The following is a 25,233-nucleotide window of genomic DNA, read 5'->3' on the forward strand; positions in this document are numbered from 1 at the left end:
GATCTACCTCTAAAACAATAGGCATGTCGCTGAACTTTATTTGGTTTCTATAAACAAAAGACTGAAAAACAAAAGTGCTGAAAAAGTTGATTCAGTAATTAAAAAGCAAACAAACAAACCCAAAGCCTCCAAGCTTACTTGAGGGAAACACAGGTACTGAAGTGAAGGAAAATATATGAAGTTATAAATCAGAATGTGATCTAATTTCTAAAATAAGTTAGGCCAAGCTAGTGATCCTTGCTAACACACTGAATATCATTAGGAGACCATTTACGAATAGTCTCCCACAGTTCAACACTTCTTGTTTTATTTTATCAATGGAAATAGATGACAAAGGAGAAAATTAATTGCCAACAACGCAGCAAGGGTTTTTTTTTTTGAGGAAGATTAGCCCTGAGCTAACATCTGCCACCAATCCTCCTCTTTTTGCTGAGGAAGACTGGCCCTGAGCTAACATTTGTGCCCACCTTCCTCTACTTTATATGTAGGACTCCTGGCACAGCATGGCTTGCCAAACGGTGTATAGGTCCACACCCGGGATCTGAACCAGTGGACCCCGAGCTGGCAAAGCAGAATGTGCGAACTTAACTGCTGTGCCGCTGGCTGGCCCAGGAAGATTTTAACTATACTCACAGTCCTCAGTAATGCTGAGAACGCACCAACTTTAATGTAATAAGACAGCACCTCCCCCACGAATATAAATCTAACTAGAACTGCAAGAATACAAAATATTGTTAAGACAAAGGTAAAATCTTATGAGAGAGAGAAGCACTCAGTCATCCGAATTTCTCAACCAATTTATTGAAAATCAGCATCATGTATAGCCTATCTAACCCACCTCAGAAGCTTCGCAGGTACTCACTCTTTTGAGTATTTACTGTTTTTCACTAGCTACTTCCACAATGTCTCCTCATTTTCTCCTCCAGCCTCACTTTTACTTCCCTAAGGCTCCTATCTACCTTTTCCCTTCCATTTTGCACAAACTTCAAGAGGTTCTCTCCTTGGTCTTGTTTAAATTTTATATCTTGAGATAACTTTAGAAAAATATTTATCCTCTAATCTCTGGGGAAATACTATCGATGCATCTCTCCCTGCCACCCCCTCACCAATTAACAGTCTAGGACAGAAGAAACTGTTATAACCAACTTTTCAATGCAATCCTTTAATTCTGCCATCCTCAGGGAGTTCAGAATATACCTCATCAGTGATGCTTAAGGTCATTAGAATTCTGACAAGACAAATAACTACAGGAAGCCTACGATGATATAGTCAAATTGTTTTGCTAATTATTCTATGTTATGATGTAGATATTTTTTCCCCAAACTAAATAGAACTGGGGAAGAAAAAAGATAAACAATAAAAGGTAAGATGGCATACCTGATAGGAAGCCCCCTCCATTTACAGATCCTAATAGAAATAAGTTTAACTTTGAAACATCTGTCCTCATTGTCATTAATCAAATATTTCTTCTTGAGAAACTAGCATACTTGCAATAAATTCAAACCAGTATAGTCTGCATAAATTCAAAGAGGCAATAAAAGGCACTGGCAATTCCATAAAAATGCAATTCCTGGAAGCAAAGGTGGGTATAAAAAAGCATTCCCCAGGCAATATCCTGGTCAGTGAACACCTCTGAGCAACCACCAGGAAATATTTATTACTTGCCTAATTTCCTAAAAACCATAACTTTCCTGATAAACAATGGCTTGAACATCCCATGAAAATAATAACCAAGGCTAGTAAGTGTTGGTAAATTGAAACACTACACTACTATTTCATACAACTTAGAGTCAACTGAAACCATGGAATAAAATAGTAGCTATAAAGTGTGCTGCAGATTTAAAAAAATTTCTCAAACTATCAAAGTAAATTAAGATGCCACACTAAATGTTTTCATGCTATATTTTCTAAAAGATCCAAGAGACCAATAAGAAAAACTAAGTTTTGAAGAAAATCAATAGTGGCCTACAGTTGTATCTATAGTATAACATGATCGCATGTGCAGAGCCACTGTCAGTCTCAAGGAAGAGCTTTCAAGGAGACTGCACCACAGCACTGAATTTTTATAAAGTGATAATTTCCAATTTTTGTAACTTCGAGGAGTCACAGAATTGAATACTCAATATGCACAATCCAAGGAGAAGTAAGCAGTGATTGACAGTTACCTAGGACAATCAGGTGAGCTATGTAATATATTCAGATCTGATCCAGAGCCTTTACAGCAACTGCATTGCATAGATAACTTAATAATTAACCAACACCGGGTTTTTAAATACCTTTTCCTTGGCCTATATAAGTCAAGAGTTTAAAAAGTTTCACATAAGTAAGATATAAGAAATAATAAAAACATCTCCCTAGTGAAGTAAAACAAACCTACTTTTTAAACCACTCTATTTTATATGAACTAGTCCCATGACAATTTCATACCAGGGGGTTTGGGCAAACTAATTCAAAAGACATAGTTCTTGCCCTCATAGTGATTAAAATAAAGACCAATGACAATAATAATATTATTATTTACATGAAGAGTAATGTAAAGAGGCAAAATAAATGCAAACTAAAGGGTATACCACAGGTTGTAAATATTTAACTTTTGTTCCATACTTCAGTTAAAAAAGTTTGTGTGAGAAAAGCAAAATCTGTTTCTATATGACTCTTTTTTTTTTTTTGAGGAAGATTAGCCCTGAGCTAACATCTGCTGCCAATCCTCCTCTCTTTGCTGAGGAAGATTGGCCCTGAGCTAACATTCGTGCCCATCTTCCTCTACTTTATATGTGGGACGCCTGCCACAGCATGGCTTGCTAAGCGGTGCCATGTCGGCACCGGGAATCCAGACCAGTGAACCCCAGGACACGAAATCAGAATGTGTGAACTTAACTGCTGCACCACCTGGCCGGCCCCTCTATATGACTCTTAACACTCTTAGATCTTCAAAATGAATCCACCACAGAAAGATGGAACATGGTGTTTCAGATCTACATGCCCACTTATTTAAGGAATCTCTCAAGTCACTCCAGTCTCCAGGTACTGTGCTAGGTGTCAGGGATAAAACAGATCCAGTCCCTGCTTCAGTCTGATAAAGGAAGCAATCAACATATAAGCAAACTAAAATTGCAACTACAAATAATTGGGAAATAAAATGGTACTACTGGTGTTTATCATGCATATACACTGACAGCATGCCCCAGGTCCCAGCTATTACACTGTCTGCAGTAAAAACCCTAACTCCCTTCTAGAAGTTATTCGTCAAGGCTTCCTTTCATTCCTCATCATTAGTTTACTGAATAAAACAAATTTAAATAGAAAATTTCCAGTAAATTTCTGATATGAGGGCCGCCCCAGAGACTATCTCAACCAGAGGCCATTACTGTAGACTCTGGATTTTAAATTATAAAGAAGCCTACTGGAAAACTAGCTAGAAAAATGAGAAAAGATTTCAATGCATATGAAATTCAGATTAGACTGAACGCCTCTCTCTTGTCACCTCTCTCTTCCCAGGGGTCCTTGGACTTTACAGCAATTTCTGCCTCTGCTACTTGGGGGAACCGTCAACCATGAGCACTCCAGACATTTCCATTTTTCTCTTCTCCTATACCATCTACAAGCTTCTGAAAGAGTCCATTCAGAATTCCAAACCATTTCAAGTTATTAGTAGCACCACATCCCAGGGAAACGCCTCAGTCAAAAACATATTTTGTTTTGACCCTCTTTCATCAAGGGCTTCGTTCCCGCTTTTTAAGAAGAAAAATCATGTGAAATCCTAAAGTCTCTGATCTCCCTTAATTGGGTATGAAGTCTTCTTTCCTAAAGTCTTGTTCTTTCTTCTTGCATTTATCTTGTTCCTTGAATTATAATTACATGTATTCATATCTTATCCTGATTTATTAAGAGTACAGCACCTAATACGTATCCTATAAATATTTATGGAATGAGTGAGTCATTGGAGGAAATAAATTATGAAAAAAAAGTTTCCAGGTGAAGAGAGGAGAAATGAGTAAACTGGATTTGAAAATAATGAAAAACCATGGAGGGGGAAAGTTCCGGTCTACTATATAGCAATAAAGGCTTAAAAACAAAGCAACTAATCAGCCAACCAAGGCAATAATAACCAAAAGAATATCTAAATGTGTTATACCTAATAAATCTTGGAATTCATGGTGACTAGAAACTGGAAATAAGAGCAAAATAATAACCTGGGTCAAATATGTAGCTAAGTAAAGGCCACACTTAATATGATCACAGATAGAATGAGAATCACCAGGGCCCTCTCACTCAATCAATCTACTTTGTTCTTTGAATTCAAAGATGCTGCTACCTCCTTACTAGCCTACCCCTTCAGCACCTCCAGGGATATGCAACCTATCAGCTCAGTCACCCGAGACTGGAAATTATTTAACAAGCGTTGCACTTCCTCAATCTCATTAAATTAAGCCAATTTAAGCAGTATATATTTCTAGATATGGGAAGCCTTTGTTAAAATGATATCATGTAATCATTGAATAAAATCTTCATATGAGCCAGGTACCTTTTACTTTCCTTTCTTCTGGTCCTAGTTTTCTCCAATCCTCATTTCCAGGAGCTTCAGGACACCTCCTTCATGTTGATGCCCTCTTAGGCTACAATATCCCACCCACACTGAGCCTTGGTGCCTACCCAAAGACACCTATCATGCTTAGTCCCATCTAATGGCTTTGGTATTCAGTTGTTGGATAAGGGGAAGAAAGGTGTTTATTTTTTAGTGCTTCAGTTATAAATACAAATAAAGACAACCACATTTGTCCAACAAATAGAGCTTCAACAATATCTTTACTTATTACTCAGGATGTTTTCCGGTCTCAAGTAATAAAAACAATCCACCAAAAAATGGCTTAAACCATAGGGAAAAGTATCGTCTTGATTAATTCAGTAGCTGCACTTTATCAAGAATGCAGCTTTTCCCATCTTTCTGCTCTGCCATACTGATTGCGTCAGCATTGCTCTCAGGCTAACATGGTCCCAAGATGACTGCCACACGCAAGGTCCATCACGTATATATCCAACAACAGTCAGAGGAAGAAAACAGCTCTTCCTCTGTGTCTCTTAAAAACAAGAAAAATTGTCCCCAAAGCCTCCCATACCCCCAACCCCCAGCTTTGCTCTCATCTCACTGTTCTAAACTGGATCACATGCTCAGGCTTAAGCCAACTGCTGGCAAGGGGATGTCACCCTCTGATTGGCTTTTACAAGGAACAACAAATAACCTTTATTTTCAACAGCAAATAACCTTTATTTTCCTACTTAAGCCAGTTTTTATTACTCTCAACCAAGCGTCCTGACAAATATATTATGTACCACATTTTCCAATGTGTACAATCAAGGAGAGGTAAGAGAGGAAAAATTTTTTATTTCCCTTTTACTGACAGAAAAAAATAAAGTACCCAAATGTGCTCTTCCCATGAGACTATGTCGCTCCTCACACAAGTTAGAGTCCAACACATAGATATTGAAGATTAATACACATGCACAAGTGCTGTCAAGTCGATTTTGACTCCTAGCGACCCTGTATATAGAGGAGCTGAATCCTGCTCAGTCTTTTTATGCTATCCTCTCACCTTCTGGTGGTAGATCAGACAATGCTCCACTGTCATTCATTGGGTTTTCATGGTCAATTTTTTAAAAAGTGGGTGGCCAGGTCCTTCTTCCTAGTCTGTCTTAGTCTGACAGCTCCGCTGAAACCTGTGCACTATCGGTGACCCTGTTGGTATTTAAAACACCGGTGGGATAGCTTCAGCATCACAGCAACACAGAAGCCGGCATAGTATGACAACCGACAGACGGGTGGTATGGTACTAACTGGGAAGCAAACCTGGGCCACAGCAGTGAGAGCAATGAATCTTAACCACTAGACCACTAGGGCTGGATATACATACATACATTCTTTTTCTAAAGAAATGAGTTCCCTAAAATTTCGGTGAAAAAATTTTTATCAATGTGCCCTTGAAGTCTAGGACTAGGGGGTTGGAGGAAGGAGAAGAGAGGATATTTAATGTCACATTAACAATGGCACTGCCTCAAAGAGGCATGGCTCAAAAAGGATGTTCATGTCCACAGCTCATGGCTGCCTATATTATACACTCACTTTAGCAGACTATAGTCACCTTCCTGGATGACTATCTAACCAAGGGCTCTGTTAATTTCAAGGCTTCCATACTGACACTGCTTTTGTTTAACATGTCCTTGAACCATTTCCTCCTACTTGTCTGGTTTCTCTATTTTCAGATAGCAAGCTTGGTCAGGGAGATGCCATCACTGTCCTTGCCACATAAGAGAAATTGTCATGGGTAAGGCTCGAGTGCTTACCTAGTGTCTGAGTTTTAAACACCTGTCATTATAGACTTTGTCCTGCCACATAATATGAAACAAGGCAACTATAATGTGGTCAAAGGTCACAGCCCTAAAAGCAGGTTTAGTTCCTGTATGGTAAACCAGTAAACACTGCTGTTTACTTCTAGCCTGTAGCTTAATACTCAACTAGAATAACTATGTATACTAAAACAGTGTAATAATATCATTCTGTGGACATTAGTTTTAAGATGTTATACTATTTTTTCACCTGAAATATTTAGAAAATTTTAATATAGAAAAATGTATTCCACACAAGTATCAGTCAGATGAGCAGTAATAACATACAGCATCAAAATCTTAATTGCTTAAGATAATAACAGGTTCTCATTTATGCTACATGTCCATCTTAGGTTGGTGGAGATTCTGTTCCATGCTACCCTCTCTCATCCAGGACACAACTGGTCATTATGGCAGGGAAAATGGTATATAATGAATCATGCATTAGCTCTTGAGACATAAAGGCTTCCACCTACAAGTGACAAAAGTCACATACTTCATTTGCCAAAGCAGGCACATGACCGTGCCCAACTCCCAAAAACAGTATCATCCTACCAGTATCTGGAACAAGGAAAACCAGAAATATTGACAAACACAAATGACTACCACAATTATAGATAAGGATACTGTAGTATATAAGATGCTTTCAGTTATAAGCAATCTGATGTAAGAAAAACAAAAAAGGTAGTGGTTAGGTAACAGTTCACATATCTGGTAAATCCAAGGGGGATTCAGAAATGCAGTGATGTTATTATATCTCTATTTTCCCCTCTCACTCTTTGGATTCTGCTTTCTTCTTATCCTTAGGCAGACTTCTCCACGTGGAGGTAAAATGACCACCAACCACATGAAGCATCTATCATCCTCTTAATCAGGGTCCAGAAAAAAGAACTTAATCTTTTTCACCTCCAGCATCCATATCTATCTCGCAACATGACTCTTAACTGGTCCTGCTTGGGACATGTGCTAACCTGGATCAATTGTGGTATCCAGAGAAAAGGGGTACTTTGACCAGCCTGACATGTGTCTATGGACATACGACCATCCCAGTGGTAGAAAAGCAGGACCAAGTGATTGTCAGCCCCACCAGAATCACATGGACTAGAGAAGATAAGCTCCCAAAAGGAAAGCAGACCAAACTAAAAAAAGTAGCAGCTATCCACCCAGAGAACTCTATTTCATTTCCTCCATCATTCCCCTTAACTCTGATGACCTGTGAGATTAAATTCCATAAACATAAACTCATGTGGTCTTGGCTTTCATACTACAAATGGTTGCTGATGTTAAGCCAGATCAGTTGTAAAAACACACCAAGGAACAAATACAGGCATATCCTGGGACAAAATTTCTTTAAGCTATTTTGCATAACGCTCCTCTGAGTACGAATTTAAGCAATTAATAAAGAAATTTCCTCTTACAGAACCAAAGCAATGGATGATTTTTGAGATACCCAAATGAATGATAACATGACAACATGATTACTAGGCTTACAAGTAAGAGGGTCAAAGAGGGGAAGTAACTTCCTGAGGTCACAGACAACATGTAGCAATGCTAGGCTTTGAAACTAGCACTTCCCTTGGCAGAGGCAGAAGATGATGGTAACAGGCATCAGACTATAAGCTTTATAGGGTAGTCCTTTTTGGTTTTGTTCACAGGTGTATCTCAAGCAACTGGAACAGTGTGTGGCACATACTAAGTAGTTGATGAAAAGCACAAAGATTAAGTTCCTTTTTCTATTTTAAGTAATAATCAACAGCAATAAAATAAACTCGGTTTTCCCATGCTCTCATGCTTCTAAAATTTGGGTAAACAAATTTCCACAGGAATAAAATGCTCAGTTCCCAGAAAGTTCCAGGTAATATACATTGTGATTATATATTGAGATACTTGGTAAGATACTTGGTACATTCCTCAGTATAGCTTCTTGAAGCTGGGCAGGACAAACACAAGACGATGAAAGAAAAGCAATAACAGAATGAATAAGCACATTAAAAAACCAACATAGCTATAGCATCTGTATGTGAACAGTTTTGTAGATCAACATAAGCCCACACTACTTTAGGTTTTAGTAGTAATGCTATACAGCATGTTACTTAGTCATTCTAAAGAAATAGTTATCTATGGTAGAACCTGTTTATCTTCCTGCAACAGCTGGGTAAAGCGCTATTTTTGGCCAATTCCTTTCTCACCTAACACCCTCTCTGCTGCCAGAACAATTTAGCTGATGCTTTTGGGTCTTCCCCTTAGAACACTGAGAGACAGAAAAGGCAGCTAAAAGCCAGTAGAGCCATTGTTTTGGACAAGAGGAAGAACAAGACACAAAGCTTTTATTTTAAAAAGAATTATTCACCATCTGTGAACCATCTCACCACAGGAAGTCTCTAACAAATTCAGTACGTAAACTTGATTGCAGTGAACTCTCATTGACTACACAAGAAACTTTTAATTTTTCCCTTTGTAGCACTTGGCAGCAAAACTCCCTTTAAAATTCTGCCCTCTTATGTTCTCAAGCTAGAAGAAAAATTGAAACACAAAACAAAAACTATCTGGGCAGGGTTTGAATCCACGGCAAACGTTTAGAATCAATTCCCACCTACCCAAAACTCCCCAGGACTCTTACATAAAGATGGCATGGTTTAGCCCCTCTCCCTGATTCCACAAAATGGGTCAAAGACAGAAATGCATAATTTTAAAGAACAGGCTAAAGATAACAAAAGTCAGGCAGTGAGAATTTCTGTAAGCATGCGATGTGGCAAGCTTTAAAGTAGAAGAGAAAAATACATTTTCTGTGTACTATTTTCTTAGAAAATATTAAATTGTATGATCCCAGTTTCCAGGCCTAGAATTACACCTCATTGAATGAAGAAATCAATGGCATTTAAGTCTTTTGTGAAGCTGGAACAATCTATTTTGGAAAAGCAGTTTTGGGGGAGACATTATTAACATTTCAAATACTGTCAACAAGTAACCTTGATCAACTTGCAGCTTTGCTCAGCAGTATAATTACACACATTAGTTACCTAGTATTGTGGGAAACAAAGAGATACGGACGTTTCCCAGCAACTAAATACATTCTGTTGAGTTTGCTGCAAGTGTCAGAACCCTCTCACTGGGTATTTGTGAAAAGCCACCTTCAAAGCAAAACCATAACTAGAGTTAAAGCAAGTAACAATTCCTCAGCTTCCATTTCCATTTCCAAACAACATTTGTAAAATTAAACCATCTGCATGTTTCTCTAACAGTTGACTAGGTAGGCTAGATTCCTACAGTCCAGTGGTGGCAGCTAGACAAGTCCACATGTGACCTACAGATGGAAAGCTACTCCATGGATCACCAAGAATAGGTAGTTCTCAGAGGAGCAGCCAAATCTTTTGTGAGATTGTTAGATTATAACAGTGGCTAACATTTATTATAGGCTTACAATGTGCCAGGCCTTAATCAAAGTATTTTGTTGACATTATTTTATTTAATCTTCACAATAACCCCACAAGGCAGGTGTACCATTTATTCTCTCCATTGTTTGGATGAAGAAACTGAGACTTAAGAAGGAAAGTAACTTATCCAGGGTCACACACTCTTCACCACCACACCATAGTGCCTTTCTTTCAATTCCCTCTTATTAAGAGCTCCATCCCCCAACAAAAGAGTTAATCAAATCAGAGAAAAACGAAGCCCCAACTGTCTATGGCTAAAATATATACAAAAAATCAGAAGTCCATTCTCCACAGTAAAGTCAGGTAGATCTTTTTAAAATGTTAACCTCCCCTAGCTGAAAACTCTAACAGCTTCCTGGGTCTGAAGAAGATTCTTAATTTAGCTCACAAGACTGCACCATCTGGCCCTTGCTGACCCCGCCCCAGCATCATCTTGCATTATTTCCTCCCTTATTTTCTATGTTCCAACCTCACTGGCCTTCTTTTGGTTCTTTGAATATGCCATAAGTTTCCTGACGTGTAAGTATTTTCTTCCCCACTCTCTCCACCCAACTTTTCTCTGGCTGACTTTGACTCATCTTTCAGAGCACAATTCAGCAGACAAGTTCCCCCCTGAAGCCCTCCCTTGACCACTAACCCTTAAGCAGGTCAGATCCTGGCTTGCTACAGACTCATAATATGGCGTACTTTCTTCTTTTCAGAAACTACCACAATCATAATTTAAAAATTCACCACATAATTAGCTGTTTAATGCCACATTTCTCCACTAGAATGTAAGTTTCAAAGGGAGGAACCATGTTTGTCATACGTACCACTATATCTCCAGCAACCGGCACAGTGTCTAGCACATAAGAGGTACTCTATACATATTTGTTGAAAGAATAAATGAGTGAAAGGTAACCAGATACACACGAAATGGAAACTAAGGCCATGCTCTTAAGGCATAGGGGTCAGGCAAGGAAGTGTTTATTATAGCCAGTGAAGGAAGTACCAAGGCCAGTTCTGCTCTGCTTTTAGTATTGCGCCTGGTGCCACTGCTCCAGACTGAGCTAGTTTAAATAGTTCCAAGACAGAAGCATAGAACTAGACCAGTGGAAACCATGAATGGAGAAGGAAATGAAGCAGTAGTGCTTTAAAGTATGACTTAATGGGAGATGGAGCTGATATAAGACCTGGACCTAACTTCGCATGGTAGAATTTAAATGATTACAACACAGCAACATCACATTTGATTAATGTTCCAGTGGATTTTAATTGGTATTTACTTGTTATATGTAGCTCATAACAGGAAGGGCCATAAATTCTGAGTGCCAGAATTGCTTAACATAGTCCTGGCTGCTCTGCAGCTCACCTTTAAGACATCTAAAAATGATCCGAGTGAGGGCTGTTAGTGTTAAAGAAGCTCCTTGAGAAGGAAAAAAGCAGACATAAATGAAAACCTTAGAAAGAAACCCCCCGTAAAGATCACTGAACACTTCTACAGACACAAATAACATGTACACTGAGCAGTTCTGATGCTCTTTCTTCATAGCAGCCTGGAGAAATTACGGCTTCAACGGTGGGGAAAAGTAGAGAGGTGTGTGTGTGATAAGGCGTCTCTTTATCCCCTATATTAACTTTGGGCAAATACAATATTTCCTATTCTCTCATCTTTAAGACCACAAGTAAGAAACTCTAATCTAGAGCTAAGACCCTACAGGACCCTGGATTATTTTATTTCTAAAAATCTACAGTGAATTTAAAAAAAAATCTTGATTCTAAAATATGAATGACAACTTTTATATTCCAAAAGCTCGTCATATCCTTACCATCTGGATGAAACTCCTTATATTTAAGGCCTCTTTTGTGTGATTCAATTCTTTTTTTTTTTTTTGGAACATTAGCCCTGAGCTAACTACTGCCAGTCCTCCTCTTTTTTGCTGAGGAAGACTGGCCCTGAGCTAACATCCATGCCCATTTTCCTCCACTTTATACGTGGGATGCCTACCACAGCATGGCTTGCCAAGCAATGCCATGTCCAAACCTGGGATCCGAACCAGCGAACCCTGGGCCACCGAGAAGCGGAATGTGCGCGCTTAACCACTGCGCCACAGGGCCGGCCCCAATTCTTTTCGTTATTTATCTATTTATACATAGTTTTTATGTAGTTGTAATCAGAGTATAAATGCAAATTTAGTTCATTTTTAAACTTGACATATCAGCAAAGAATGGATTACTCTCTCCATGTGCCACACTTGTACCTAGGATACACATCCATTCCATTATTGTACTTACCACACTATATTTCAACCTCGTATTTATCTATTTCTCTCTCTTTCTAGGCTGTGGACACTTAAGGAAAAGAGCTATCTTTGTCTTCTTTCTTTTAAAATAATATTTGTGGAAGGAATGAATGAATAGTAGCTATGGAATTTTGGTCTGTTCCCTCTTTTTAATTATTTTAGTATTCTTTAAAAGTAGATAATACATGCACATGGTACAAAATTTTTAAAAACCCAGTATGGTAAACATTAAATAATAAGTTTCCTTCTCATGTCTTCTCCCACAGCCAACAAATTCTTCTCCCTAGACAACTGCTGTTATTAATTTTTATGTATATGACCAGATACAATCTAGGTGTATTTAATGATCTAAATATACTCTTTTTTATCTACTTTTTAATTTTTTACAGAAATGATACACATACTGCTTTGTACCCTGGTATATTCTTTTAACAATAGGAGATAATTCCATATTAGTTAATATGAAAACATCTCAAAAGACAACTAGGATATTTCTAATTTTTTTGCTATTACAAACAACATTGCAATGAATATCCTTCAATACATGAAATTTCACACATATAGGACTATTTCTAGAGGATAAATTTCTACTAATAAACTTCTGGAGCAAATGCTATGGGCATTCAGAACTTCAATAGATATTTCCAAATTGTCCTCTATGGAGGTTATTCTAATTTGCACTCCATCAACAATACACAGCAATGGTGCTTCCTCTATACCCCGGCCTACACCATGCAATATCAAACTTTTTTGATCTTTGCCAATCTGAAAGGTAAAAGTGGTACTGGTTATGAGGGCTATTAAATATCTTTTCATATGTCGAAGAGCCATTTGTATATCTTGTTCTGTGAAAGTCTGTTAATTTCTTTTGCACATTGTTCTATTATGTTCTGATCTGTAAAAAATATTGTAGGACACATTATGTACTCTAGAAATTAGCTCTTTGTCATATGTGTTGAAAATCTTTCTCCCAATATGTTGGTTGTCTTTTGAGTTTGTTTATTGGATCTTTTTTATTTTTCTTTTTGGTGAGCAGATCAGCCCTGAGCTAACATCTATGCCAGCCTTCCCCTATTTTGCATGTGGGTCATCGCCGCAGAATGGCTTGGTGAGTGCTGTGGGTCCACACTCAGGATCCTAACCGACAACCTCGGGCTGCTGAAGTGGAGCCCACGAACTTAACCACTACACCACTGGGCCAACCCTAGAAGATCTTTTAATGTAGAATTTTTAGCTTTACGTATTTGAATTTATCACTGTTTCCTGTTATGGTTTCTGGGTTTTGTGTCATATTTTTTAAGTCTTCCCTACTCCAAGATTAAAGTTTTGCCTATATGTTCTTCCTTGTATTGTCAAATTTTTCTTAGATGTAATTCTCTGATCCATCTGCAACTTATTTTGTCATAAGAGTAAGGTAGAAATGCAACTTTATTTTTCCATTTATTTACTTTTCCCACTTAACATTTCATATACAATTTCTCATAGAACTATATAGTTTTCATGTTTTTCATTTTAATGGCTTCAATGAGTTAATATTACCATAGTTTACTTAACCATTTTCTCTCTCCTACTACTAAATATATTCATTAAAATTTTAATACATATACTTTTCCTTTTAAATAATTTCTTCAGAGGAAATTTTCAAGAATTAGATTTCTGGGTCAAAGAGTTTGAACATTATTACAACTTTTGACTCAAGTATCAAACTATAATTTCTAACCAATTTATAATCTTCACTAATACAATAATCAAATAAGCTGTATATATGAAGATCATGCATGAATCTTTTCCAAACAGAAATTTACACTAGGCACTATTCAAATCTAAACAGGCTCATAATCCAGAGTCAAAAAACTTGCATCAACACTTCTATAGAATCTGACTAGCCTAAGAATTGCTGTTATTTCCTGGGAGGAAAACGAGTAAGTGGACAAATGCTTCTAGAGCAAAGGGTAATTCAGGGGACTCAGTTGGAAAATTCTAATAAAGTAACTTGGCAAATCAAGCATTGCAGTAGAGCCAGAAGAAGCCTACAGCATTTAAATTCAAGGCTGTATTTCACCATTCACCTCTGTCCTTCTCCTTCCTGAGAGCAGAGTTTACCTCCCTCCCACATTCTTTCCGAGTACCTAGAAGTTCTAGTCACCATCTAACAATTTTTAGTCAGCTTCTTCTGTGAGCAGTCTTCTGCTTGGCTCCTGGCTCAGTCCTTTCAAGTTCTTTAAGTTCAAGTAAGGCCAGCACATAAGATTTTGATCCAAAGTGGAACATCCACCCCAGCCCATGCATGCTGAGAGAGCACTTCCTCCTGCACATGTACCTAGTGTGGTTACAGCCGAGATTTTCAGCTTCTGTGGAGCTCTGTCTCTCTATCATTTGCTGAAATTCATACACTACTGCAACCCTTTGTGCTCCCTCTTCTCCTTGCTGCCCCCAGGACTCTCTTTAAAGAAGTATTTTAGGAAGGAGATTTCTTTTGAAAGAATTATCTTATTATTATAATTTCTTATTTATAAATTTTATGATGCCCCTTCTGGAAATTTGGTACAGTGCCATGGAATGAATGCTGGTCAGACCAGAGAGGACAGTCACAAGCCTGGGGTAGATTCCAGGGACATGTCTGACAGGCAGTACAGCATGGTGAGCACAGCCTTGGGAATCGACTTGACTTCACCACTTACTAGACATGCGACACTAAGCAAAGCCCTTAACTATTCTGAACTAAAATATCACCTTGTTAGAGAGCCCCTTCTTGACTATTCATTACCTAAATAGCTATTTTCCCTTCTTATTCTTTATTATTTCCCTATTTGTATTTTTCATAGCACTATCACGTCTTGTAACTGAATATTTATTTTTTTATTATATATATTCTCCAACGGACTGTAAGTTCCATAAGGGCAGGGTTTGATGTGTTTATCACTGGATAGTCATTGCCTAGCATGGTGCCTGCCACAGAGCAGACTCAAAATATTGTAGAATAAATGTAGAATAATACATGTAAAAACATTTAGTGTAGAGCCAGGCACAGGTTTAGCAGCGCTCAGCAAATATTAGCCTCATTTCAGTTATAGGTCTCAGCAAAGTAATGGCCTTTCTAACTCAATTTTCCTAATTGTAAAGTGAAAGGAAGAATGACTACTCCTGCCCTATTGCCAAAGGACACTGTGAGATTACAAAAAATAAACAAAAGGCATTAGGAGGGATTCAGAAGACAGGATCCATTGAGATTAAGGATTTGTTAAATTTACAACTCTATCAAGACATTTGTCTTAATCAGGGCCATCCAGTGCTCCACTGCTCTCTCCAGGGTTAGCAGTTCTAGCCTAAGAGCTCTGAAACCAGAACTTCATCAGGACTCCACCCCGAGCACTGAGAAAACAGGTATCTAGGAGAGCAAACTAGGTACAATAATGCAGCACTCTAGAAATCCACTGAAAGAATGGAGAATTAATCTGGCTATAAAATACCCCAGTGATATATCCAATTTCTAGGGATAAATACCATTTTACCTTCTGAAATATGAAACTTGATTGTTATTAATCTACCTCCTCCTTCCCTACACTTCTGACAACAGTGTGTCTTTACAATATTCCAAATTCAGTCTTCAGATGCCCCTAAATCTGTAATCTTATCAGTCCTCCCTAGGGAGTTTCTAAGAACCACAATTCTCAACTCTGGCTACATGAAGGAACCACCTACAGATCTTTGTAAAGAATAAAGATGTCGAGCCTCGTTCAAGACCCACTGAATGAGAAACTTCCCAGGAAGGTGAGATTTGAGTGTCTATATTTTTGAAAAGCTCTCAGATTATTCTGGTGCAAAGCCAGAGTTGAGAACCACTATTCCACTGGCCTCTGGCCTCCTAGCACCAGAATAATAGTATTCCATTCAAGGGCAAAGGCAATCCAGCATAAGGTTGAGAGCTCAAGAAGGGAGTGTCGGGCAGACCAGCATGGTCACATACTTTAGGCAAGCCTCTGTTTCCTCAGCTTTAAATGGGAAATAGTAAAAGTACTTAACCTCAAAGACTTGGATTCAGTACTAAATTGTGTGAAAATCACTTAGTATCTCTGGCAAATAGTAAGTGCTCAATAAATTATCTTGCTTACCTTCCAAAGCGTAAATTATTTCCAAGCTATCATCTAAAAACAAGTCTGTACAATTTTATTAATGAAAAATATTACAAGTCCTGCCATCTCCTGTTTTCCTTGCTCTTCTAGGTATAGGTTACACAATTTCTTGATGTGTGTTTGTGAACACTTCAATTTGTGAAAATTCATCAAGATATACACAAAAGTGCAGTATACAAAGTATATAAATTACAGATGTTGCAGCGTGGAGCTTCTGATTTGGAGGTACAAAATTAGCAGAGCTAGAGTTAGAATAGTGGTTCTTAATTCTTAATTCATATTAGAATAATCCCGGGAGCATTAAAAAAATACCAGAACCTAGGTCCCACTCACAGAGATCCTGATATAACTGGGGTGAGACTCTGTTATTAAATTATTTTAAAAGATCATCAGGTGATTCTAATGTAGAGGCACGATGAGAACCAGGTAGTTAAATGATAAGGCTAATTATTAAAATAGGCTTTTTTTAAAAAGATTTTATTTTTTTCTATTTCTCCCCAAAGCTCCCAGTACATAGTTGTGTATTTTTGTTTTTTAGTTGTGGGTCCTTCTAGTTGTGGCATGCGGGACGCCGCCTCAGCATGGCCTGATGAGCAGTGCCATGTCCGCGCCCAGGATTCGAACTGGCGAAAACCTGGGCTGAGGAAGCAGAGCGCTCGAACTTAACCAGTTGGCCGCAGGGCCAGCCCCTAAAATAGCCTTTGTACCCAATATTACTACAAATCTCATTTCTCCTCAAATAAGTCACTCAAGAGGGTAAAATTTTTTAAAAAAAGAAAAGTTGAAAATTATTTCTCATTTGTTATTCTAGGATAAAACAGTCAAGCTATACTCTCTTACATCTTATTCAGGAACAAAGAAAAATAAGTTAATATCATAGGAGATTTCTACCGGTATAATCATTTGGATCAGACACCAGTCAACACTTTTAGCCCCTTTCCTGACCAGGTGCTCTAATCAGCCATCACTTTACTATGCAGCAGAGGCAATGCTGAAACAATTCAAATAATCCTGAACTCTGGTGGGACAGTTGTTTGCTATTGGCTAACTGGCCCTTTGAAATTCAAAATAAAACCCACATCTTCGTTAGTAACAAATTTTCCTTCTTTTTTCTTTTTATATTTGTGTATGTTGGCTTGTGAAATGGTGTCTCTGCAAATGAGTCTGAAAAAAGAAATAAAAAATACACACAGTACAGAGAGCTGAAAAGACGAGGGTAAATAAATACAAATCATCAGACGTGACAGGATACTGTTGGCCCATACACCACCACCATCTTCCAGCCAACCAGTTTGTTACCATTGTATCTGTTTATCTACAATCATTTTGTGCTCACAATCTCTAGAGATTTACAAAAGTAGATTTAACGATGACAGCAGTTTTCCCTCCTAAATGTAGTTTTACTTTCTGAGCTAACAAATCATTCATTGTTTTGATCACCCATACACCATATTCTAAGACTTAAAACATACATGAAAAACAGGGTGCTTCAGAAGAATCCTGAAGATTAAAGTCCCTTCTATCTTCAATCTCTAGCAGGCCTTGAATTAGGGCTTATTTTAATGCTAATAATTTTCTTAAATTCTTAAATCCATTATCTTGAATTTAGTATTAGGTTAAATATTCTCTCTCTCCAAAGCCGTTCTTCCACCCCACAAAATGACTGCACGTGAAAACCTCCATAGAAGCTGTCATCTAGAAGGATACCTGTTGTATTCTGAGACAACTGTCCTGCTCTGGAAGAGAAGGCAAATCGATGGTTTAAAAATATATTCTAAACCAAATAATTCTTACAATTTAGATTTGTCTGCCATCTCCACATTTGCTTCTAGGGTGGCTTTTTTTTTCTTTAATAACAAAAGGTTAACACTCCTTCCTTTCACTGGGCTAGTCAAACAGAAGAGCTGTTTTGACTGCACAGAGGGAAAATGTATTCCCTACAAGGATATAATATTCAAGCAAAAGAATGAAATAGACCATAAAAATAGTAAGACCACTTATATGCATCCCTCTTCCTGTTTGGTAGAGTGGAGGTGGGGTCAGAAGAGCAGGAAAAGGACACAAAGAAATTAGTTGCATTCTTAGGAAATAAACTAACATAAGCATTTTCCTGACCTCCAGGCTGGGAAATAACCCTACAATGGTAATGAATCCAGTTGTTTCTAGCTGAACCCCAGCAACAAGTGCAATAATTGGAATTCCAGCTCATGCAGAGCTTTTTCTCCTTTAAGGGAAGATGTAGAACGCAGAGGACCCTCAGGAGTCTCAGAGGCTGCTGCAGCCACTAGTAGCCAACCTGCTTAAGTCACTGCCTATATTCTTTCTTATAGGGAGCCAAAATGAAATCCCTGCAGCTAAGGCCAGTATCTCCTTTGTGATCTCTTCCAGTCACACTGTCACCCTGCCCTGGGGCAGGCAGTCCCTCTTCCCATCGTGGAGGACTCCAACAACCCTGTGCACAGCAGAGGGAGCAAGTAGCTGCTTCTACCCTTTATCTGGTTCCCTAGAGGCTGAGTTGGACCAGAGAAGAAGAGGCAGGGGCCTCTTTACACTCCTCCCCTCTTCTGGGAAAGCCCCAGGAAATGTAAGGCAGCCAGCCCTCTTCCAGAGAGAGTCTCCCTTCTTTGCCTCCAGCCAAATTTCTTTCCACTCATCTACAGAGTTCTTCTTTTCTCCCCAGGTACTGCATATGAATGATATTCTTCTCTCCTTTTCATGGCTTTCCAAGAATATCCATAAAACTAATTTGTTGAAACACAGATTATACATTCTCCTAGGGTAGATTTTTCTTAAATTTCAGCTTTATTGAGGTATAATTGACAAACAAAATTTTAAGATATTTAAAGTGTACATTCTGGGGGCTGGTCTCATGGCGAAGTGGTTAAGTTCATTGTATTCTGCTTCAGCAGCCTGGGTTCCTGGGTTCGGATCCTGGCCACAGACATATACCACTTGTCAGCCACGCTGTGGTGGCGATCCACTTATAAGGTAGAGGAAGACTGGCACAGATGTTAGCTTAGGACTAATCTTCCTCAAGAAAAAAAACGAGGAAGACTGGGAACAGATGTTAGCTCAGAGCTAATCTTCCTCAGCAAAAAAAAAAGTGTACACCATACTTTTTTTTTCCCTTTTTTCTCCCAAAGCCCCCTCGGACATAGTTGTCTATTTTTAGTTGTGGGTTGTTCTAGTTGTGGCATGTGGGATGTCGCCTCAGCATGGCTTGACGAGCAGTGCCATGTCTGTGCCCAGGATGCCAACCGGCGAAACCCTGGGCCACCGAAGCAGAGCACAAGAACTTAACCACTTGGCCACAGGGCAGGCCCCCTACATTGTGCTCTGATATACTATATACTGTGAAAAGATTCCCCCTATCTGGCTAATTAACATAACCATCACCTCACATATTTACCTTTTTCTGTGTTATGTACGAGAACACAAGTTCTGCTCTTCTAGCAAATTTCAATTATACAATACAGCGTTATCAACTATAGCCACTATGCTTTACATTAGATCCGTAGACCTTAGTCACCTTATAGCTCAAAGTTTGCTCTTAGGGAAGACTCTCTATTTAATGCCTAACCCCCACAGCCTAGGCAGGGTGATTCAAACACGACAGTCAGTCAATGCTTGGTGAATGAATGAATATAGCTCACCAAAGTTCATATTTCTGTTATCCCAAGATTGAAAAGAAAGTTCTTCAATAATTGGCTTTCTCTTCTACTCTTCTTTACAATAGTTAACTTCTATTTCAAACAGTTATCAAGATCCCATACCACTTCCTTTGAAGAAAATTCAAAGTGGGGATTTCAATCAGTTTGCTCTCCAAATAATTTTGTTTTAAAGGGTAAGCCTTCAAATTGGGAAGGAGCTCTCTTCAATCTCCTTGGACACTGGGGTGGGAATGGGAAGCTGAGAAAAAAGTGTGGGAAATACTCCCTGAACAAATAAAACAGAAGGAGGATCCAATATCTTTAAAAAGCCAGCCAAGTACATGTAACCACTTTTGCTTCATAAAGAGGAAAAGATGACAACTTAAATGAATAAAAGCTCTGGCAAGAAAATAAAGCAACCCAGAGTAATCTGCAAATGCATATCTGGAACTAACTGTTTCTAAGGGAGAAAATCATTAAAACTAGATGTCCCCACATGTCCAATTTCACAAAAATATTCTGCATGTGGATTGCCATGCACTAGTCTCTTTAAGACAAAAATCAGCCAAAACAATAAGCCAGTGAAGTCCAGAGGACCCCACTGCAGACTGAACAAAATAAATCTTGTAGGATACTACATAAGGAGACTGGAACTCATTCCATCAATGATGATGTCACCTACCGATAACAAGCTCACTGATGGCTGTCAACTGAGATGATGATGTCAGTGCTGCCCTTCCTTATGACACAACACTGGACAAAGAATATAACCTTTCCACACTCATTTTGTCATCTGTAAAACGTTGATAATAAATGAGCGTTCATGTGAATTCATCAGTTAATGTTTTCAAGCACTCAGGCAATGAGCACCACTCCAGCTATTAATGAGTCACAATAACTGACTTCATGCCATGCCAGACTCATCACCAATGCTGAATGAAGTGCAACCAGGAAATCAACGTAATAGTTGAATGAGGTCCTAAAATAGTGATCACCTTCATTGCGCCATGAAGGTGAAGAAGACAGTTTAAGAGCAGGCAATATTATGGTGATATACTTGAGAGGCACAGGTTACTTTGAGAGAGAGAGTTTCCATTGGTGAAACTTCCAATAATATTTATAGTGTGCCTACTATACACAATAAACATCCTGAAACAGACAGAACCCAGAGTTTAGCAAGGTTTTTAGAACCTAGTTTTAGCCATAGCTAGAAAAGGCAGTTACTATCCTGTTGGAAGAGATATTTAAATTGTAAAAAAGTCAATTTAAGTCCTTCTCTAACTTCAGCCTGATTCTGTGGGTAATTTGCAATAATTCAGCAACTACGCTGGGAGTCAGTTGAGATAAATCAAATTTACAACATCTCATGAAACGTAGTTAGATAGTTCTACACTTGAGATGATCTGGCTGAATCTCCAGTCCAGTAATTATAACACTGTTTTGCTTTACGTTATTTACAGCCAAAATACGTCAAGTCTATGTATATGGAAAATAAAGGTCCACTGGCAGCACCAATACCAAGCAGTGGCCACAGGGAAAAGGATACTATTGATCATTAAAAAAATGTAAAAAACCCACAAAAACAATCATATTCCTTATTGAGGGAGACTCACCCAAGGTTCCAGGGTGCAACATTTTTCTACCTTGATAGATATGCTTTCAGTGGACCATACAAATATATCATACTATTAATATATACATTCATCCAAGTCACTTATGTGCCTTCCCAGACTATTTGGCTAAGTGAGGCCAAATAGATGAAATAATAGGCACTATCCCAGGTACATTTAAGAGCCAAATTTACCCAAAAAGCTTTCACTTGAATCACCAAAGGCTGTATAAAAACATATACCTACGTACATTGGAATCACTAAAGATTTCTGATTCTTCACATTCACAGCAAAGTAATGCTGCTGATTCACTGTCTTCCAAATGAGAGCTCTGTAATACAAACAAGATCATTTCAGAGATCCAGATGAATGGGGCCATAAGCATGAGGGAAAAAGCCAGCAGAAGTCAGTAAGTCAATGTTAGCTCGTGAGAAGCTGCAATTCTGATTAGGGATGGCTATTTTGGAGAGAATAAAGCCAACAAGGCGATTGGTTAGGTGATCGGAAAACTGATTGAGAAATGTTTGATTAGCTGAAGCATTTTCTGTGATTTCCAATTTGGGCCATGGGATGTCTTTTTTCTGTAAAGATGGTGCTACTAACCCTTCATGGCATGTACTGTGAAGCCTTCCCAGAATAGGCTAGGTTTGTGTTCATTTATCCTCACATCCAAAGGTACGTATTTCATACGATTGCTTAGAGACAGGCTTTAGAATATAACATAGGACACGACTGGGGAATCTAACCACGTGCCTGGCCTCATTAGCCCTCTGCTAACAAGTCTTTATAAGAAGAGCCAAAGACATGCCCTACCCAAGTCCCCCTGACAGATGCCAGAAAACAATTTAAAACCTTTCTTCCACTCTCCAATCTCTTTTTTCAAAATCTGTATAGAAGAGAGATAAGGAAAACGAGACAAAGAAGTGAAACAATTAGCTGGTAACACAAGAGTATTTTTCCCTTATAACTAACACCACCACGAAAAAGAGAAGAGAAAAAGCAAAAAGCTCCAACTCTGACCCATTAAGGTCCATTCAAATGCTTGCTGTTTGGGTAACAGCTGCTGGAAACTGAGTTCTCCCTACATAGAGATGTATATGCTTTATATCATCAAAACTTCCCACTACCATATAATCCAGCAATCTCTCTTCTGGGGCTAAATCCAGAAGAATTGAAATCAGGATCTCTAAGAGATCTGCACTCCCACGTTTACTGAAGCATTATTCACAATAGCAAATATATGGAAACAACCCAACTGCTCATCAGCAGACAAATGGAAAAAGGAAATGTGGTATATACATACAATGGAATATTATTCAGCCATAAAAAAGAAGGAAATCCTGTCATATGTGAAAACATAAATGAGCCTGGAGGACATTACACTAAGTGAAATAAGCCAGTCACAGAAGGGCAAATACTGCATGACTCTACTTATTTGAGGTATCCAAAATAATCAAACTCACAGTAGCAGAGAGTAGAATGGCAGTTACCAGGGGCTAAGGGGGAGGAAGAAATAGGGAGGAGTTGTTTAATGGGTATAAAGCTTCAGTTACGCAAGATGGGTAAATTCTAGAGATCTGCTGTACAACATAGTGCCTACCGTTAACAATACTCTATTGTGCATTTAAAATTAATGGTAAGTGGGTAGATCTCATTTTAAATATTCTTACCACAAAACAAACAAACCACAACAAAAAAAAACCCCAAAGGGGCACAAGGAAACTTTTATATCTCAACAAAGCTGTTAAACAAAAAAAACTTCCACTACCAGTGGCTGAAACTTAATCATATGTAAGTACTCTATGACTATCCTAGTTGATTCCTACTTTGATTTTTCAAAGCTGAGGCTGTGTTTCAACCTACAGAATAGCGGCAGAGATTAAGAGTTTTAGAGTACAAATAGACTTAATTGAAAGAAAGTAAAGCTCAGAGTTACTATTTCTGGTAACTGCCTTCTCCCGGTTTACTTCCTTCTTACTTTTTTCCTACTCTGATCTTTTGCCTATGTTTGGTTTTCCTTCTTACAACCAAGTCTCATCTTCATTATCCCTCTCTTTTCCTCTTTTAGAAAATAAACGGAAACAACCAAATATTTAAAATCACTTTTTAAATCCTGCAAACGCAAAATTTCTTGATTCCTTACTCTCTTGCATTTTAGAAGGGGAAAAAAATAAGAACATTTATTTTCTATTTGTCTTTTTAAAAAAAATCAGTCTACAAAATACCTGAAGACTTCTAACAGTCATATTAGAAAAGCTAAAGCCTTAATGACAAATAAAATATCTGATGGAATTAATAAGGCAGAGACCAAAGCTGCTTTCAATTTTCCCAAATTCTCATATCACAAGAGAAGATAACATAGATAATATTAAGCATATCAAAAGTGACTTGTCACTGCCACAGTGTATACAAACTGAAAAGAGAGAAAAGTAGAAGTTAATTAATCCAAATTACACTAGTTACGATTTTCAAGTTTTCACTCTTATAAATACTTCAGCATGTTTACCCAAGCTCTTTCAAAATGACCTTTCAAGAAAGAGACCCTGTAATGACACTTGCATTCCTAAAGTTATATTAAGAGTTTACTGCATACTTATTAATTGAAATTCAATTCATCAAGATACAAGGTATCAATTTTAAGTGTGCTGGTAGCATTAAAAATAATTGGTTCATGGAACAAGTATTTACCTGCAACCAACATATTTAGTTCTAACTTAAATTCTAAGAATCCTAAAGGAAGACAAAAGACATTTCAAATTCTTTCCTCTGCCTTCTGAGATACTTGGAAATTCCAATTCCTGAGTTGTTCCTGGGTTCTGCAGAGTGAACTGTCTTGCTTATGACTATAAAAGACTTATCCCAAGAATGAATGAATATTTAGGAATTCCATTAATATAATTTAACATATTATTACATCAAATGAGAAAAACTGTAAGATTATCTAAATAGATGCTAAAAGATATTTGATAAAATTAACAGTCCTATTTGATTTCAAACATTTTTAGTAAGCTAGGAATAAAAGATGCTTCCTTAACTCACACCCAGGTGGGCTTTTATACACAGTACCTCTCAGGCTGGCAGGCCCTAACCTGGTCTTGTCTGAATTTCATATTGTACAAAGTCCTCCAGTGTTTCTTCTAGCATGAGGATGGTGATCATTTCCAGTTTGCAGTGCAGATATCAACTCTCTTTTCTCTTCTCTCTCTTCCTTCTTTCCCTTCCTTTCTGTGCCTTTGGCTATTTCAGCAGAAATTTTGAAGATGATAAAGTCCAACGCATATTCTTGCCCAAATCTTAAGCAAACTAAATTGAGTTCATATCCTGGTTCTGCCACTTACTAGCCATGTGGTGTTGAACATATTACGTAATCTCTCTGAGCTCACTTTCCTCATCCATAAAAATGGGTACAAGAATAACATCTATCTAATAGGGTCTTGGGAAAGACTGTATGAGAGATGATATAAAAAAAGCAGTTAGCATGACTTAGCTACTGATGTTGCTACTACTACTGCTGCTGCTTATAATAATATTTATTACCATAGCAATAATCATCTCCTTCTTAGATGTAAAAGTCTTACACATTCTTGGGATAAGTCTTTTATAGTCATAAGCAAGACAGTTCACTCTGCAGAACCCAGGATCAACTCAGGAATTGGAATTCCCAAGTATCTCTGAAGGCAATCTTTATATGGAATGTATGGTGCAAGGACTCATGTACTAAGGAGGATGTTCTGAAGAGTGTT

General features: G+C 38.1%; 1 protein-coding gene across 4 annotated transcripts in view; it reads right to left on the reverse strand.

Moving 5' to 3' along the window:
* Window positions 1-25,233, reverse strand: part of SSH2 (slingshot protein phosphatase 2) — a 241,923-nt gene that overhangs the window by 158,399 nt on the left and 58,291 nt on the right. For 2 of the 4 annotated variants that reach the window (XM_070562807.1, XM_070562806.1), the window contains exon 2: window positions 21,741-21,821. The exons of the other annotated variants lie outside the window; for them this stretch is intronic. In XM_070562807.1, coding sequence (XP_070418908.1) covers window positions 21,741-21,821 — 81 coding nt within the window. The remainder of the gene's footprint in view (window positions 1-21,740; window positions 21,822-25,233) is intronic. 4 annotated transcript variants of the gene reach the window in all.

This window comes from Equus przewalskii, chromosome 10 (assembly GCF_037783145.1).
Source record: "Equus przewalskii isolate Varuska chromosome 10, EquPr2, whole genome shotgun sequence".
In the NCBI taxonomy this organism is placed as follows: domain Eukaryota; kingdom Metazoa; phylum Chordata; class Mammalia; order Perissodactyla; family Equidae; genus Equus; species Equus przewalskii.